This window comes from Rhyacophila brunnea, unplaced genomic scaffold, assembly GCF_057557595.1.
Source record: "Rhyacophila brunnea isolate RB1 unplaced genomic scaffold, BYU_Rbru_1.0 scaffold_3, whole genome shotgun sequence".
NCBI classification, from domain to species: domain Eukaryota; kingdom Metazoa; phylum Arthropoda; class Insecta; order Trichoptera; family Rhyacophilidae; genus Rhyacophila; species Rhyacophila brunnea.
The window spans coordinates 46619795-46639737 of NW_028232965.1; the positions used below are offsets into that span (position 1 = coordinate 46619795).

General features: G+C 33.6%; 1 protein-coding gene across 1 annotated transcript in view; it reads right to left on the reverse strand.

The window, feature by feature from the left end:
• Nucleotides 1-17089: 17089 nt before the first annotated feature.
• Nucleotides 17090-19943, reverse strand: part of LOC147068447 (putative tubulin polyglutamylase TTLL2) — a 38245-nt gene continuing 35391 nt past the window's right edge. The window contains exons 7-8 of the mRNA XM_085952987.1: nt 19035-19237; nt 17090-17260 (exon numbers count right to left, since the gene is read on the reverse strand). Coding sequence (XP_085809113.1) covers nt 17090-17260; nt 19035-19237 — 374 coding nt within the window. The remainder of the gene's footprint in view (nt 17261-19034; nt 19238-19943) is intronic.

Consider the following 19943-nt stretch of genomic DNA (forward strand, 5'->3'; position numbering starts at 1 on the left):
TAGATTAATCATTGGCAACTAATTACAACATTCCTTGGATAGTTCTGGGAACCTTTCATATCCTTTTGATTTTCTATTATTTTGACTTTGGTGATATAAACATAGATTATGTACATTAGTGGCAAAGGGTGGAGGTAAGCTGTATCCGACATAAATATTTTGTTTGTCAAACGTATTTGTTTTCATTGAACTAAGCTACAATGTGTAGATAGCGTTTGTTTGTTTTTAAAAATCAACTAAACCTCGCTTAATCCAAGTCGTAGTAGATAATAGTCAAAAAATATTTATAGAAGAATATTTTTTAATATGGTTTGGTGAGGCAGAGCTTAATGAATTTTTAAAAACTAACCGACGCCATATGTAATATGTATTCTTAATTCAAAGAAAACAAAATATAAAAGTATGACCGAAAAGGTGTGCACTATTTTTGTTGGATCGCCCATAGCATACCTGAACTCTTATGGTTTAATTTAGGCAGGGTTTAATTAAATCTTAAAAACCAACCAAATTTTATTCTTAGTTCAATGAAAATGAATAAGTATGACTGACAAAATTTAGTGTGCACTATTTATATTGAATCTTAACAGCCTATCTCCACCCTACGCCACTGATGTACATAGATTCTTCAATTGTCCTTCAATAGCCAAACTTACACGAGGACTGTGAGATAATAAATATTGATGGCTCATAGCTTCCACAAGTAATTTAATATTATTTTCTTTTAATATACCTACTCAAATGTCAATCATAAGAGAAAGGCTTCATTCTTTCGTTCATTCATAATCTGAAACTGACAAAGGGGTTAATTTTTTTTTAATATCACATTTCGTTACCTTGGTGGCGCCCTGACCTATTCTATATTAATAATTTTAAGATATATAATTCGCATGTCTCCGTAAACACATATATTTCTCCATCGGCTATGCAATCAATCGAATCTGGATTTTGGCCATCCCATGAAGAGTTTCTTATCAGATTTTTTTTAACAAGAAATGGTATTAGCCACTTGCTCAATCTACTAGCTCCAACACATTAAAAAAAAAAATGTGAATCTGCCAACCAGACCTGGGATTTTAACTCAATCACGACTTTGTAAACGGACACTTTACCACTGATCCATCACAGGCGCAATACTCTTACATAAATTAATGTTTTTCAACAAATACATATACACTTTGATACTTACTACAAAATTTAATATTAAATCCATTTGTGTGGTGTAGGTCAGTCCACCACCATTGGTGAAGATTTATTATGAAATATATTATATTATAGACAAAATTTTGCTACATAAACAATATGATATTTTGTATTAATTCAATATACTAAGTGGATTATATTATATTAATAATTCTATAAATAAAATAAGTATTAATAGATCATAAGTAATCTTTGATCCTCATAGTTTTTCTTGCATTTGCAATCAGATTACAGAATCCTCTCAAATGTATTTTTTTTTATTACAGTTAAAGATGAACTTATTGATCTCAAAAACTTAATTGAATTCAGGCATTTTATGATAGCTTTCAATGTTGATTATACTTATACTATACTATATGTACTATAATATTATTCATCGAAAAGAAGCAATACATAAATGTGTAGAATAATAATTATTGTCAATTATATTTAAAGAAATCAAAAAAATTAACCCGTTTACGTACCTGCTATGTGAGAATTCCATTAACAAAAAATACTATTTATTAGGATACTCTACATATTTTATTCATAAATTAACGCTAAGAATTAAATTCATTCAATATAATAATATAATATGTATATATTTTTTTAATTTAAAAAAAAATACCATAAATTCTATATCCACGTAAAACCATTCAATCAATTTACATACTTGTCTTATATTGTCTATGGTTTCTATGAAGCACATTTTGTCAATATTATTGGTAAATGATTTTAATGATGTGTTTCACTAGACAGTGCAGGAAATGTGGTAGTGTCGATTTCTTTTACATTGGTTTATAATAAAAAGAGCTCAACTAATGTTTTCTCTAAGCAGTGCACGAGCTTTTGAGAGAACACATGAGAAATTGATGCCACACGACTCCATCATGCTGAAATTGAACTAAAAAATAAATAGTACGCATTATGTTTTTTTTTCAAATATTACTATTATTTGCAAAATTCTAGGAAAGTTTTCATGTGTCCCATCAATATTGGCGCAAAAGATCTTTTCGCTGTGCGCTTTCGATTTGTTTGCACACACATCTGATGCAAAATTAAATGGAATAATGGGCGCACTGTTTTTGTGGTAAAACCTATATAGTAGATGCGTAGCGCGCTAATGATTCACTGAGCTCCTTTTCATGGAATAGGCAAACAATTAGAATCACTTTGATGTATGTATATTTTTCTCCCTCTTTCGAAAAAAAGTAATTCTTGCCATTTTCTGTTGTCAATTTTTGCATTTTATATTTCTTAATAGGTTCATTTTTTTAATAAATAATTGACATACAATATAGTATTAAAATTTACATAAATGTTTTGATTGTAACAAAGCTTATTTTGTTCTTAATCTTAGTAAAGCACGACCAAGATACAATGTAGATTTTACAAATCCCTCCAATTGTTGATTGTGATAGTTTTGTAAAAATATATATTTTCTATTCAAAATATATAATACTCATATTTTATTATAGAACTCTATGTATTTTACGAAGTCACTATTGAAAATATCTATTGTTTTAAGTGTTTCAAACACATTGACCATACATTTTGATTGATTTTGAATAATGACTCACACCATTTTCTTACTATGAACGAAAATGAATATCACTAGCTTTTCAGTTTAAATGTATTTCAAAATAATAACTTACACGAGCCTTTTCAAGAAATCTTTTTACATATTGTGTAGTATTATAATATGTATAACAATGTTCCCAATTGTATGGTATTAACCAACCTGTTAAACCTGATTCCGCATTTACATATAAATGAATGCGACTCTCGTGTGTCCCCGTCTGAACGCACCCATTCAGTTATGTATAAATGCAGAATATGCGCCACACAGGTGTCCCGTGTGAAACGGCTCTTACGTTAACTCAATTAAAAAGCTATTAAATTATTCATAGAAAATAGGACTTTAAATTACAACAAAATTTCTTTTAAAAACGTAACGACCATGCTTAGCTTAAATTATATAACTGAATTCAAACTCCAATATCGCAAATGGGGAATTTGAGACCAAATATAATAGTGTCTTATCCTGCTTAGGAAACTCACGACCATAACTATCACAACATTTTACTAATACAAATATAATGTAGCATTTAAATTGCCAGACCAAATTTAGTGGGAGTGATCTCAGATTAAAATAACCAAGTAACAATTTACTTAATTTGCATTAGATGATAATAATTATGTAAACCTTTCATGAATGTCACATTTAAAATTTGTCATTGTTTCCAGAATGAAATTATTATATTCATACACCTCGTTGCAAATATTTTTTGAAATTAGATATTTCTCATGACGGTAGGTAACCAAAAGAAGATGGTTTCTTCCCTTATCTCTCTTATGAAGCTAATTTTTAATTTGGATTATTTTCTTAACATTCCACCATGTTTGTATTATTAGACAAAAAAGATTTATGTTTTTTTTATTAAGCTTAGAAGATTGTTTATCTTGTTCGGAAGGAAAACCTCTTCTCTATTGTTTTTTATTGTTTTCTTTTTGTAAATACCTAAAATTACGCATTCTTTCTTCTATATACCTTTTATATATATCATTTCATCCTTATTATTAAAAAAGTAAGTAAATTATATATTTTGTTGTTATAAAATTATATTTTATTGTATACCTAAGGTTATTTTAGGTCCCAAATGACATTGAAATGTAGTTTAAATCATAATCATGTAATTAATTTTAGATTCAAGTGTCATTATTTTATCAACATATTAAACAGATCATCTTTAAATATTTTGGCTTTTTATTTATAATCACATATTCAAATTGTTCAAACATCTTATATTATGTACAATTTTACTAATACATAATTTTAATTAATTTTATGGACTATTAATTATTGTTGTGGAGCAGTTATTAGGTGTACCAATTACTTATATATAACAATTAGTTAGGTGTAACATTAAAAAAATATGCAGCCATCAAGGTGAAAATGGAACAGACTCAATAATTAAATTTGACTACTAGACGTATTACCAGCCACATATACATCATAAAACAAAATAATGCAATGGGCACACGGCTGTAGCGAAGGGTTGAGGTAGACTGGGAAGATCCGCCATAAATAGTGCACTTTAAACATTGTTAGTCATATGTATTTGTATTTATTGAACTAAGACTACAATTTCACCTTCAAATACCTGGGGGTACACATCACGGGAGATGGGATTTTGTAGAGAGACCTCGCTATTCGAATGGGAATGTCTGGATTCAATTCGATGCGGAGTGTCTGGGACTCACGATTGTTTTCGGTCAAAACCGAATGCCGCCTATTTGACATTTGCATTCTGACAGTGCTGCTTTACGGTAGCGAATCATGGCACCTTACAAAGACTCAGAGCAACCGTATACTTGAACTTCGAAAACAGATGTTTGCGATGGATACTGGGTGTGCGGTGGTGTGACTTTAGGAGTAACGAGGAGATAAGAGAACACACCAAGCAGCCTCTCATCACGCTGAGAGTGAAGAGGCGACGTTGGACCTGGCTCGGCCACGTGCTACGGATGACAAGAGAACTTCAACCTGGCATGCCTGTTCTTCAAGGTAACCAGATTCCGGCGTTCTGGAAGGTTGCTAAATACTGTCTATAGAGCAAGGGTGACGAACTTGCGGCCTTAAGGCCGCATGCGGAATTTTTGGGTCTCAAGTGCGGCCTTTTGACTGAAACCAAATTTTAAAAAATAAATTTATAAATTATATTTTTAATTTATTAGGTAAGTATAAAAAAATCTTAGATTATTTTTGTATTATTTTAGTGAATTTTTACATATAAATTTATAATATAATAAAATCCCGTGGAGTATCAAAGGAGTGAATGCGCAAGCATGGGATAAAGAGCATACTTTACCCGTGATACAACTGCTGTCATTTTTTACGGAAGTCAAATATGTATAACTATTTAGTAAATCCGTCAGATTAAATATTATTTATGCAGAAGGACGACATCGCAACAGCATGGTTTGGCATTTGAAGAAAACAGCTGTTATTGACGCATTCATTGTAGGAATACAATGAAAGGTTTACCGATTTTGAGACACATGAAATCGCACTGAAATTAGCATTTCAGCCTCACCTAGTTGATGTCATCAAGGCACCTAAAGAGCTACAGATGGAATGCATTGAACTCTCAGTAGATATGTTTAAGTCATTATTTGATGCTAAGAAAGATCCAATTCAAATATGGAAAAATGTTGTAGAATACCCACGCCTTCGGCAACATGCTCGTAAAATGGTTTCCTGCTTTTCAACCACATATTGCTGTGAATATACATTCACCTATTTAACCCTACACGATTAAGGTCACAATTGACAGATACCCATTTAGAGGGTCAACTGAAATTGCGGTCCTCTACGCTGCAACCAAATATTCCAATGCAATTTTTTTTTCTTAAGAAATCCTTTGGGACGGGTCTAGGACGATTCGACGCCGGGACAACTGGGCGCCATGCAATCGAATGAAGTTTGAAAAGAAATGGACGTTCGTGAATTATAGATACTTTTTAAATATATATTTAATATAATTATTTATATTTAAATTATTATATTATTTAATACTTGCTGAGAATTTAAATATCGCACCATGAGTGTAAAACCAAGGCATCTGCAAAAGACATATTTTGGATATATTAGAGTTTGAAGTCTTCGTTTTGTTAGGAGAAATAAAGTTTCTAAAAAAAACCATAATATTTGGTTTATATCTACATTATATTGCACGTTCTTTCAGTTACTTCACTTTTACATTATCAAGTTCTCAACTTTTGCAGTTGTTTTGCATTTAATCTCGAAATTGAAAAATTTGCAGATGCCTTGATTTTACACTCACGGTGCGATATGCACACGTAAATAATGATTTAATTGGCGCATAATATGTTTTAAGTTCCAACGAGAAGAGAGTTCTTTTATTTTTATATAAAACATGAGGCATAATAATTCTTAATCTGCAATAAAAAACATTATGTTGAGAGTAAAATGAATTAAAACTACTTAGTAGATAGAAGCTGATTAAAATTCCTCGTCTACTTTCTTTATAAAATCGTAACGAATATCTTATTATTTCATTTGACAGTGCGGCGCCCAACTTTCCAGGCGCCTAGTTGTCCCATTCCCTTTGGAACCCATCTACCGCGAAATTGAGGGATTTTTATGTATGTTTCTTAAATGCGGCCTTATTTGATTTAAGATAAATGAGTGCGGCCTTCTGACAGGATAAGGTTCGTCCACCCCTGTTATAGGGTGTATACGGCGGAGTTATGGGATGCTGGTTTAATCTGGAACGATGCAAGAAGACTGGCGAGTGACAGAGATTTTTGTAGGCTGCGTGGTGTCCATATGCTTCAACTAAGGGGCTGATATGGCCGAATAAAATCCACTGTTCTGCTCAGGTTTAAAAAACAATTATCAAAGCTTGCCGATTAAAAAAGATTGTTTCTGGGAAAAATCAAATACCTTTGATAGGGACAGGTGGAGATGTGGCCAGTACCCACTCCGGGTTTTCATGCTCCTGATGATGGAGAAGATCAAATAAAACACAATATGGCGTATAAGTAATAGTATTTTTATTAAGAGTATGTTAGAATTAGATAATTTATTTATTTGACAGGTAGATTTATACGTAATAGTCTTAAATAATAAAATACATAATATGTACTTAGTGTTAATGAACATCAGAAGAAATACTAGACGGTTTATTTAAGGGTGTAATTAATTTGGCATTTCAATTTGGAATAAGTACATTAAACATTTTTAAAAGCCTTAATTTATCACATTTTTCTTTCCCTTCTCATTTTTTGAAATGAAAGGCGTCAAAATATTTGTGCACGTAAGGTTGATGCAAAATGGTAGATAACTACAATAGATAATTAACAAAAAAAAAAATTGTCAATGGCTATTTTGATTGTCACATCATTATCATGTAATCTTGATAATGAATGTGACAACCAAAATCGTTGGAATATAATACATTTAATTTCAGCTGTAATACTGTGTAAAATGGAATTCTACCAAGTAAATGCTATCTCAATTAATAAATAGTTAGCTATTTACACTGCAGATATTTTAAATAAACAGAATATATTTAAAAAAAATGATAAAGCAGTCTTTGAAGATTTATATATTATAATAGAATAGGTTTTCAAAATCAATAAGGAAAATTCTAATGATTATAATATTTGACTAGAAGGTACTTACAAAAATAAACTAATATTGTTAAAAATAATTATTATTTTATTTGGTGTGTAACTGTTTTGAGCACAGCATATTATTATGTACTGCATTTCAAATGTATACATTATTTTGTTTAGCGTCTTGGATAATGTATTATTAAGGTGATATTGTGACATGGTGTATTATACTAAAGTAGTTTATTATCAATAAGGAGATCTCACATAACTATTCTCTCTTTGATATTCAGCCAGATCTATGATTCTTGAACTAGAAGAACTCAAAGTTCATTATTATAATATGTGTGGCATAGTCGATTGAAAGTTCTCGCTTTCTTTAATCGATTGAGCAGAAATAATGAATAATCAGCATATCAGCTGCTTCCGGTGATAACAGCTGAAAGCGAATGATCAAAAGAGAGACCGACAGTGGGATACGGTTTGGGAATATCATCAGTCTCGTAATTAGTGAAAGCGGGAGGTTATGGACTGTGCTTAGAGATATCATACTGAAAGAAGAAGTACCTATACTTGGTATTGGTACTGTATTGAATAAAAGTATCAATACTTTTATGACATCCCTAGATGTGTGATTTCAATACATTGAAGTGGAAATATTGTATTGTTATTGTACTTAGTGTGTGTTAAAAATATTTATTTGAAATTAATAAATATAAATAATCATTTAAACCTAATGTGAACAATATTGTCATTATTTAGATATCTATATAATTTTTATAAGTTATTATTAATCCAGAGCTTGAAGTATGTATCACTCATAGCACGGATATGTAATACCTTTTTGGCAATCCAATTTTAAATGTAATTATACAATGAGCATTGGAAATATTATAAAGTTTAAGTGCTGACGTTTATGTACAGAGTCTCATAAATTATTGAGGAACTGGATAGAAGAGGGGTCTGAGATAAAATTCGGGTGTTCTGCTGTGACGGTGTTTTTAGAATTCACAATTCTTTATTTACCGTGTCATCAAAAAATCAATTTAATCTGACAATTATTACATATAAACATACTGCTACGCTCTACAAAATGCACAATGGCTATGGAGACTTTTAATTGAATTTGTAATTAACGTATTATTTGCATTTGAAAAGTGATTAGCAAAAACACAAATTTGTGCATCCCGTAACTGAAGTTTTCAAAATGAATGCATTTTTACACGTATTTTTACATTGGTAGCATGATAATTATCTATTTCGTTATGCATTAAAAAAATAAATCGTGTTCCTGATCACACTGCGAGGGTTGTATGTTTTTGACAGGGTTTCAAACCATTTTTTTTTCATTTCGGTTTTCGTTCCGATTAAAGTAAAAAAAAAGTATATCGATTCGGTTCCGGTTTTTTGTTCCAAAAAAAAAAAAACAGTTTTACCAGTTTTCGATTCAGCTTCAAGTGAATATTTTATTATACGTATGGATGGTAGCGAGTAACCCAAGAGCCAAGATCCAAGATGTAAGATGTGTTGTGCCTACGACAACTGAATGACAACTTAAGTGGGGACTAATTGCACCTGAACACGTGCATGGATGTACTTGCACCAATAGTGTATATTTTAAACTGTCGCGATAATAACTGTTTACATGTAAAAGTGCTGACTGTCTCGCCAATCTTATTCTTCAAGAGTAAGCGAGACGTGATGTTGTCATTTTATGGTACTATTTGACAGGTTGTGAAAATCGGTTAACCTTAAAATGTGTAGTTCGTTTTTTTTACTGGAAGATTCGCTACTATCGCTCTACTGCGCAGGTGTAGATGTTGCACGGTTCAATTGTCGCGTGAAAATTCGGAAGCTTTTGAACTTTTTTGACTCATCCATGCAATCTTGCCGAAAAAACGATATTTTTTTCCGGTTCGGTTCCGGTTTCGTTCCGACAAAAATAACCGTTATTCCGGTTTTCGGTTCAGTTCTGGTTCGATGCTCTGGTTTTTGACACATCGACTTAACTCAACTGTTATATCATTAACTTCAAAACAGTGTCTTTTATTGGCGAATAACGAACAAAGAATATTAAATTACCCATCACATTCACCTGGAAAAATGCAAAAATTATACTGAAAGCAATGGGTAAAATATTGCAAATATTTTAATGCATTGTAATTCATTATTGTCAATCAACATTAGAATATTGCAACTAGGAAAAGAGTATGAATGATTCGATAGCAACAACAAATAGGATGTATCGATCAAAAAGCATCTACCCTTACTTTTTAATACTTCTTTGACGACCCCCTACTTATGTACGTACATAAACCATTCTTCTATCCAGTTCCTCATAGAGTTATATCGTTTCTTAGTTACATTGCATAGATAGTGTACAAAGTATAGAATAATAATTATACATTGTTTGACGTAATATCTATTAATTAGGTTGAGAGAGTTTAATTCTTTATAGTCAGTGATTGCTGTTGGCATTTCGAATACGAAATAATTAATATTAAAAGAAATAATACACATAGCAACAAAAACGTTTTTTGCTTTCACGAATCTGGTAATCTAAGTTGGATGAAGTGAGGATATTATTATTATTTGTGTGGTTAATATTGAATCCTATGTGATAAAAACGTGGAAAAAGCTACGATTTTTCTATTAAATAATAGATATATTATAAAAATATATGATTAGGTATCCAATTTTAATTTATGATTAGGATCTATAAATATGTTAAAACATAATTCTATCATTTACGATTATTTTTTCAACTAGTTTTATTGATTATCTCAGAATATGACTCAAACCACATAGGAGATATTATTTAATATACAGCGACGCTATATTATTACTAAACATGTCTAATGACAGATTTTCGAAATATGCAATTTAATACCATTTACTGATTATTCGATATTTAGGTAGATATATCGAAACATAATAAAATAATTATTAAGAATATTTTTTATTATTAGAATAGATATTTTACCATGTTTTTATTAGCTCGTATTCTTGTTTGTCCTGTTCAGATTTTTTCTTGTGTGTACAGTATACATTTTTCTTGTTTGTCCAAGATTTGTATTGGACGATTGAAGATTTTTAACTAACTTCCCGACTAGCTAGACATTTGAAACTTTTAGAATATATCAGAACATGACAAGAATGCATTCTTTTAATACTTTTAGTCATTTTTAAGCAGAATTGAATTCATTTTCAATTAATTCTGTTTTGTATGGAAAGTTATTATTGTTAGTTGCTAAGGGGGTCCTAGCAACTAAATTATTAATATAATACGTGCGTTACTATGGAAATCAATATGAAATGTCAAAATGACATTTCAGTATTCTATATTTATTCAGTATTTCTATCAAGTACAATAAAAAGTTTTTATTAATATTGATTGATAGATTGTCACTATAAAGCTTATTACCTACCACTTACTGCACTTCGCTTTAGAGCCATTCTACACGAACAAGTGAAATGTTCCGGATTACGGCCATCAAACAGAATAACCAGGCCCCCTATGTTAGAACTTGCGAGTGCCAGCTGCCCGGTCGACATGACGTCATATGACATCATTGTGACGTACTACCGGAGTGATAATAGCATTCGAGAAAATAATGCTACTCAGACAGTAGCGCTATTCATTGTGACCATACACATATAGGTGTTTCATCGTATTAATATCTATGGTGAGCACTGTGCGCGGGCGGCATGCCTCGAACGTGTATTGGCTGACGTCACAATTACGTCATGTCGTCTGGTGCCACACGAGTCGATAGTTAGGAAATCGCGGTGATAGGTTTAAATATTGAGATTGTCCAGTTGGACGAACGTTTTGACGGCCGCAGAGGGAGGCGTTCGGAAAGCGGGCGACGGTCAAAACGTGTCTGGAGGCGTTACGAGCGGTTTGATCGCTGTACCCAATGTTGCCAACCGTACTATAATTATAGTATTTGTACTAAAATTTTGGTCCACGTAGGTACTATGTACGATATTAAAAAGGTATAGTAGGTACCCCCAAAATACTATAATTTTGAATATCAATAAAAAATACTCAAAAAATACTAAAATTTCGATATTTCCGTACTGTAAATTTGTGAAAAGTACTATAATTTTGCAATAGAAGCAAATCTGGCGAACCATAAAAAAGGAGGTAAAAAAACCCTTTACTTAGTATAAAATTAAATTTATTGAATTCACCGGTAAGCATTTTTGGTCAGAAGAGGTACCCACAAAGACACCTACATGAAATACATCACATACATTTTCAAGAGATGACAAGTTGTACCTACTATATTTTTTACAGAAATACTATAATTTCATAGACCGCGTACTATAAATCGGTGACAAAAAGATGGCAACACTAGCTGTACTGGTTCATGCCATTGCTTCGTGGGTGATCAGTGTCACAGTTTGTGTTTTTCGCGCTCAGATATGCTCAGATTAGTCCAGCGCTTCAAATGGAAAATTTTACGAACCGGAGCGCTTGATGATTATACGTAAATATAAACAAAATTATTTAATTTCATATTTGTATTTTATAAAAAAAAAGTGTTAGATTTTTTGTTATATGGCCTATCTAGCTCAGACGGTCAATTTTTTTTCCATTAGATGGAGCGATAGTTTTTGGTAATTTTATGAACCGGAACGGCGCTCCAGTGTGCTCCGATTTATTTCGAGCCCTGGATTAGTCTGTAGAGGCGGTGGTTGGCTGGTAACCCGCCGTTTTTCACCTGCTCGTGTAGAATGGGAAATTGTCAGAAAACTGTATCTATCAGATTGCATGTTTTCTAATTCCATCACAAAATGTAGTACTACTCCCTCGCACTCAAACACACTTAATTACATTTTTAACAAAAACAGTAAGGTACATAACAGAATACAACAGACAAACGCAAACACTCTGGCACACGGCTGGAATGTATCCCGGTCTATAAACAATACCTACATACTTCTAAATATAGTAAAGTTTATAACAATCTCAACAAGCAATCACTGACATTTAGTTTATTGACTAGTAAGTACTAATATATTATATTATATATAAGATTCTGACTGAATTTGGTTGAAGTTTTAAAATTTATAAATCTTGTTTTATATTTCAGGCAGCCAAATTTCGATATCGCTCTGAAGTTGCTCTCGCATGGCGTTGTTGAGTTGTTGATCGTCAGCTTCGAGGAAGCGTTTCTCAACTGTCCTGGCAGCTTTTGTGTATCGGGCGACACTACTCACGGCCGCACGGACGTCTCTATCCGTGTGCCAACCGGCTCCGCCATCGTCCTTTAAAATTAACTTTTATTAAAAAAGAGAGTGATTGATAATATCTAGCTAAGCCTGTCAACAGTGAGGCCGTGGCACTCAATGGAGAATTCCGATGGTAGTGCTAGTTTTGCTAAACTTCGAATGTAATTCGGTAACTTGGTCGCAGTAAATGAAGATTTTCGATGGCGTATTTCGTTCATAATAATTAACCATCATTTTCTATAATCAGTTTATTATATTGCATTTGAAGAATAACTAGTAATAACTAGCACTCCAATTGAAATTCACAGTGTCGTGCCACGGCCTAAATATAGTGGGCCTTGTATCTAGCAATATATTGCAGCGCTTGTAATGGACAACTTTACGAACCGGAGCGCTCGATAATTTTCCGAAAATATTGACATACGAGGGTGGGTCAATAAGTCCTTAGAAAAGCCGACAGGTGGCGCGACTAGTACTGTAAGCGGTTTGTTTTCATGCAACGGCACTACCGATTCAGTATGCTGCGAAGTTTCAATCAGATTGGTCGGGTTGTTGTTTTTTATTTTCGTACATTTAAAAAAAAAATTTGCTTGTTTACAAAAATGGAGAAAATTGAGTTTAGAGCTGTTATTAAACATTTTAATATAAAAGGGTTAACAGCAAAAGAAATAAAAAATGAGTTGGATTTAGTTCACGGCATATCTGCTCCTTCACTTGCAACTATTTATAACTGGTTAAATGAATTTAAACGTGGTCGTACATCAACAAAGGATGAACCACGCTCAGGACGTCCTGTAGAGGTGACTACACCAGAAATGATCAATAAAATCCACGATATGGTGTTAAGTGACCGAAGATTAAGGTTGAGTGAGATAATTGAGGTTACAGGGATCTCAAAAGGTAGCGTCATTTCTATTTTACATGACAAATTGGGCATGAAAAAAGTTTCTGCAAGATGGGTGCCGCGTTTGCTCACAGTCGACAATAAACGCAATAGGGTGGTGGCCTCTAAAGCCCTGTTGTCGCTCATGCAACGCAATCCGGATGAATTTTTTCATCGCTTTGTGACTGTAGATGAAACATGGATACACCACTATACTCCCGAGACGAAAGAACAGTCAAAGCAGTGGATTGCGAAAGGCGAACCATGTCCAAAGAAGGCGAAAACCGTAAAATCAGCTGGTAAGGTTATGGCTACTGTATTTTGGGATGCACGTGGAATTATTTTCGTTGACTATTTGGAAAAAGGAAAAACAATAACAGGGGATTATTATGCATCTTTATTGGACCAGCTAAAAAACGAAATTGAAGAAAAACGGCCTCATTTAAACAGGAAAAAAATCCTCTTTCATCAGGACAATGCCCGTGTTCACACATGTTTACGATAAATGGCTAAAATTGAAGAATCGAAGTTCGAATTGGTCGACCACCCACCGTATTCGCCAGATTTAGCCCCCAGTGACTTTTTCCTTTTCCCAAACTTAAAAAAATGGCTAAGTGGACAAGGTTTTTTTTGCAAATGAAGAAGTCATCGATCGGACAAATGCTTATTTTGAGGACCTTCCGAAAACTTATTTTTCTGACGGTTTAAAAAAAATTGAGAAACGTCTAACCAAGTGTATTGAGCTCCAAGGAGATTATGTTGAGAAATAAAAAAAAAATACAAAAATAAAAACTGTTTTAATGCTTTTTTCTAAGGAATTATTGACCCACCCTCGTATTTATCTAATTTTATGTAAGTATATATATATTTTTTTTATTATATAGCCTATATATTTTAGATTGTCAAATTGTTGTTTCCACGGGACGGAACAATCATCTCGGGGGTGTCATGAATCGGAACTGCGCTCCGGTGCGTTTCGTTCATTTCGAGCCCTGAATATATAATTTTAAACATTGTTCTTTGAATTCTTACCTGATACATTTCATCAACTACAATCTATTCTAAAAAGTTGTATTATTCACATTTCTTCAATAATTTGTCGCCCGAAAGGACCCCAAGTAAAGCAGGTCGTTACTGCAGCTATCCTTATTTCTCGCAGATCTCAAATCCATATAAAATTCTCCATATTATTTTTGAAACCATTTTCTAAGCTGATAATATTATATTGTAAGAGGACACATTGGGCGTCATTAACCGGTACAACGGTATCAGCGCATTTAATCCATATTAAGATTGTCTGGATTTAATTTTTTTTAATAAACAGCCTGGGCGCTCACGAGGAAGTCCCAGATCGCCGCTTAGCAATACACATTAAAAACTACATCTATTAGTAAGTACCTAGATAATTTTAAGTCACATTGTAGTGATTATGGATAATATTGTGAAACACCAGAATTGCTACGGCATAAAATTGACTTACAGGCGGCAATATTTCCATTGGAAACAATTTAATCCAGCCTCCAGTTGATGAAGGAGCTGCTGACCAGTCCCGTCCGTTACCCCACATCAACGAAGGTGCCGCAGTAGCGGGACAGCGTCTTCGGCTACGCTCTGCCCGCTGCACGACACTGTAGCGACCCCAAGTTTCTTCCGGCAGTACTTGACTCTGAAGAGAAGCCACAGACATTTAAATTAACATACATTTTTTTTACCAGCATTATAATATTATAAATAAACTATTTCTTTTATTCAACGAATAATTCACAAGATTTTAAGAATATACCATTCTAATTATGGACATGAGAAAATATAGCCATTAGAAAAAAAATGATAAAAGTAAGACACCCGGCAGGAATCGAACCTGTGTCTTTTGGGTATCGCGCCATGTGCATTACCACTATGCTATGACTGTCATGCTTAATTGCGACAAATTTTATCTATTGTCCTTTTTAAGTGCTCTCCAAAGTAGATCGATGTTCAATAATTAGAATGGTACATTCCTAAAATCCTGTGAATTATTCGTTGAATAAAAGAAATAGTTACTTAATTAAAAATTATAGCATGTTGAAGTAAGTTACAACAGAAAATATTGGAGTGATCCGTGACGTCGGTTAGTAATTAAAGTAATAAATACTTTAATTTAGAATACAAAAACTGATCGCCTACCGTAACTCGATTTGGAGAGCACTTATGAGCAGGTATTAAAAAGGCCATTAGTTAAAATTTGTCGCAATTAAGCATGGCAGTCGCAGCATAGTGGTAATGTACAGGGCACGATACCCAAGAAACGCAGGTTCGATTCCTGCCGGGTGTCTTACTTTTTTCAAAAAAGATTTTTTCTATTGGCTATTATTTTCTCATGAATGTTTTATAATATTATGTTTTATTAGGTTGCGGTGCTTACTATTGGGTCTTGTGAGTCTTTAGGGAACGTGAGATTAATTGCAGGCAGTGGTCTTCCTTGTTTTCTGGTGCGCGCTGGTTGAGGAGGAGTCTTGGGCGCTGCAGTACCTCGACCCGAAGGAGGCCTCGGTTGCCGATTTCTTAATCGATTTCCGCTTATTGTCTGATTTGGCAACTGGAAAATTGTAGTAAAATTACGAATACAGTAGAGTAAACACACATTGACGTATAAGTCGTAAATTATTGTGATTTGACATTGTTTTTCAAGAATTAACCCGATTTACTCCTTACTATTGTAGTATTGTATTGGGGTACGTGTACCCCCTGGGGTACGGGAAGAGTTTGGTGGGGCCGGTGGGGGTATGCGCTGCACCGGGTTTTGGTCGCGCCTGGTGCAACAAGCATTAAGACGACATCAATACAACATCCATGCTAGAAGGTTTATCGCATGCGGAAGAAGAGCAATTGTTGGAATTAGTTTCAGATGGATTCTTGAAAAATAAATATAAGGAGTGTACTTTAACATCAGTTTGGTTACAAAATATGCAACATGTGTATCCAGTTTTAACAGAAAAGTCCTGAAATACATCTTGCCTTTTCCAACTTCATATCTATGTGATGTTGCTTTTTCAGCATTTATAGACATTAAGTCAAAACAAAGGAACAGGCTTTTGGATGTGGAACCGCATCTCATATTAAAATTAACAACCATGGAACCAAATTATGATGATCTGTCTCAACATAAATAATTTCATCCTTCTCATTGATTATAATGAATGTTATTTATAATATAACTTTGATTTATATTTTATTATGAATGAATTTTATTTTTCGTTTAATATTATTTTGTTTATGTAGATAGGTAGGTACTAAAAAAGAAAAAAAAATATTTTGCTTGTAATTAAAGTATGTATGTATATGAATTTTTTTTGACGTGGGTTACTCAGTGTTACGAAAATTATTGAAGGGGTATACAGATGTCGTCTGTCGTGTGTCGAAGTTTGGGTCTATTCTACCAAGACTAACTGTAATAATTACAAATACATTGTGAAATTAATATCTACCTCGGTTTTGTTATGATCTCTCCACATATTTGCTGTTCTGATAGGGTTAATAGGTGGATCATTTCCTTCTCCATTCTCGTCTTCATCAGAACACGAGCTAAAAGATAAATGTAGGTAACGATGACGAAAATTAGATAAGTAAAACAAGTAAGAATTAACAACTTTAATCACGACATGCTTACCCCGACGCGCTATTGTCTTTGGAAGTTTCCTTGGACCAGACGGTGAAGAGAGACAGTCCAGTGTTACGCATTGGCAATCCGAGGAGGTCAAACAAATCATGAAGAAGAGGTTTCTTCACTATTTCATCAGCGTCACAGTCATTCGCGAGAGCGGGACTGAGGTTCACCTTAAAATCATTAGGAACATTTTAGATATTTGTTATGATGTACGCTCTGTCATATTTCAGCGTTCGTAAATATATTATACTCATTACTTCCTGTATGTAATGACTTTAACGACATAAATATCACGCATGGTCTGGTCGCCAGCCCATACAAACATAGCATGATTACGAATCTACCAGGTGGCATCTTGGCACCCCTGGGTAAACGCCTTTTTGGTAACATTAATTTCATTAACTGTTATCTATACAGAATTTCATTCTGAGATGAAATAAGTCATTAAAATCCACAAAAATGGCGAAATTATTGTAAGAATTTCTCATTTTCTCGTTTTCTTAATTATACCTACATATTGTTAAAATAAACCAAATAATCTTGTTTTATTTCTTGTATAAACATCAGCCTGTTTCAATCCACTGGTCTATAATAAAGGCCTTCTCAAGCTGTACACACTCTTCTCGGTCCCTTGTTATTTCCTGCCAGGCAATTCCGCCTAATATTAACATTTCGTCAATTCAGCATACGTTGGGGTGGCCATTCGGTCGTCATATTTTTTTTTTTTTTTTAGAATTATTAATAACTATATCCTTGCTTTTTCGTACAAGGTGGTTGTTAGTAATTTTGAACAATCACAAACACCCAGGCTTTGAGAAAAACACATAAATATTTTAGTCATGACCGGGAATTGAACCCAGAACTCTCGGGTGGAAGGCCAGCGCCTTACCCACTGCACCACGAGAGCCGCCTCGGTCGTCATATTATGCCCTCGAGTACCACTGAATTATTGAATTCGCTCTGCAACCACAATGTCTACGAGCTATGTATTTGGCCCATTTGGATTTAAGGCTTATGGCATACTTAATTATGTCGTATATTCTCTGTATAACACCCGTTAAATAGAATTTATAAACAACTTAATCAAATAACAACTTTAGCTTTGCCATTAGTAGGTACTAATAATTATTATAGGTTAATGGTATCTTAACATGTCACATGAACCTCTCTCGCTATCTTTGAGGAGCAACGGGGAGGAAAGTTGTCACTACCTACATACAATTTATTTACCGCAAGAGAACATACATACATTAAACAATATAATATATTTTGATAACTGAAATCTATTATGATATTATGTAACCATTGTAAGTACAAAAAAATCGGTGTGTGTACTTTATGTACGCGCGTTAGAAGTTATACTTCTTTGGCGTAACAAAACAAAAACAAAACTTGTGATAAACTAGATTCTTTGAATCGCTCTTAATTATCTTGTTAAATTACACACTCAAGAACCGCTTATTGGAACGCCGTTGGTTTATTTATATACACTTTAACTTATATTACTAAATTATATAATGGTTTCTCGTTGTTTTTATTTTTAAAGTACCAACTGTCACTCTGAAGTTTAGTCGTTTGTTTACGTAAGGAATTGCAAATGGTCGACAATAATAAATTCGTTGCCTAGGCAACGGAACAATTCTAAACTATAATATTATACTGTATAATCGTCACGATTGCAGTATCGTACTGTGGCATAAAGGTAGTGCGTTCAGCTGATAACCGAACAATCGGTGGTTCGAATTCAATCGAGTGCATTTTTTTTCGTGTGAAAAAATAAATTATGTGTTCCATGTCACACACCAAAAATACACTCTGATCTGATTTCCCAAACGCACCAAAAGAATTATAACTTCAAAAAAATATAATTAAAATAAGTACCTACTCATTTTAATTTATTTTTATTGTATTGTAAAATCGGTTACTACATGTTTTTCATCTTACCTCAAGCAACCACGGTCTAAGATCAGCGTCAAGGAGTACATCGAACCCGAAGAATTCGAAGCAGTTTCTGGCTGGAGGCACTCCTGCGGCCTGGGCAAGTGCTGTGAGGACGACAAGCGTCGCGACACGTTGCCACATCCACCAGTCGCGGGCGCCCAACCCTCGAAGGTACCGACGCAGCTGACGGAGCGTCCATTTGCAACCTGACACGTAAGTAAACAATGTAAGTGGGCAATAATTAAACATTTTCATCAACGTTTGTAGCCTGTTGACAGTGAGGTCCCGTAGGGGTAGGCAGATTGAGCGTTGCTTAGGGGCGGCAGTCACTTGAAGGGCGGCAAATCGAGGAGAATCATTTGGTATATATAGAAATAGCTACCTAAACTTGGTAATATCGAAAATATTTTTCCATTAATCTCTGATTTTTGTATATCCTCACGCTGTTTTTAGATCTGCTTTCACATTATTTTCTATCTGTATGCCTTATGGTCAACCTGTGTGAACCCAATGGAAACAAAAAAATGTCGAGGACTACTTACTTAGAGGACGAGAAGTTCTTTGAAATAAATAAGTAAGTATACCTACCTAGTTCCTATTTTTTGTTTAACCTGACTTATACGTACCAAAGTTATGTATTGTTAAATAATAAAACAATCAATGGCCTATGCCCTATCTATACCATTACAACGTATGAAAATGATTTAAGAATGTGCACCTAAAAATATAGTCGGGAAATATTGACGAGTTTATGACTTTACCCTAAAATTCATTCTAATATTATAATATTGCATAAGCGAGAGAAATGTTTTAGATTGGTTACATTTTGTTACTTTTTTTATAATTACATGTCTTGAATTCCGTTAATTTTTTGTTGCTTGGCTCATCCTGGCGGGGTCGACGTGAGAGGTG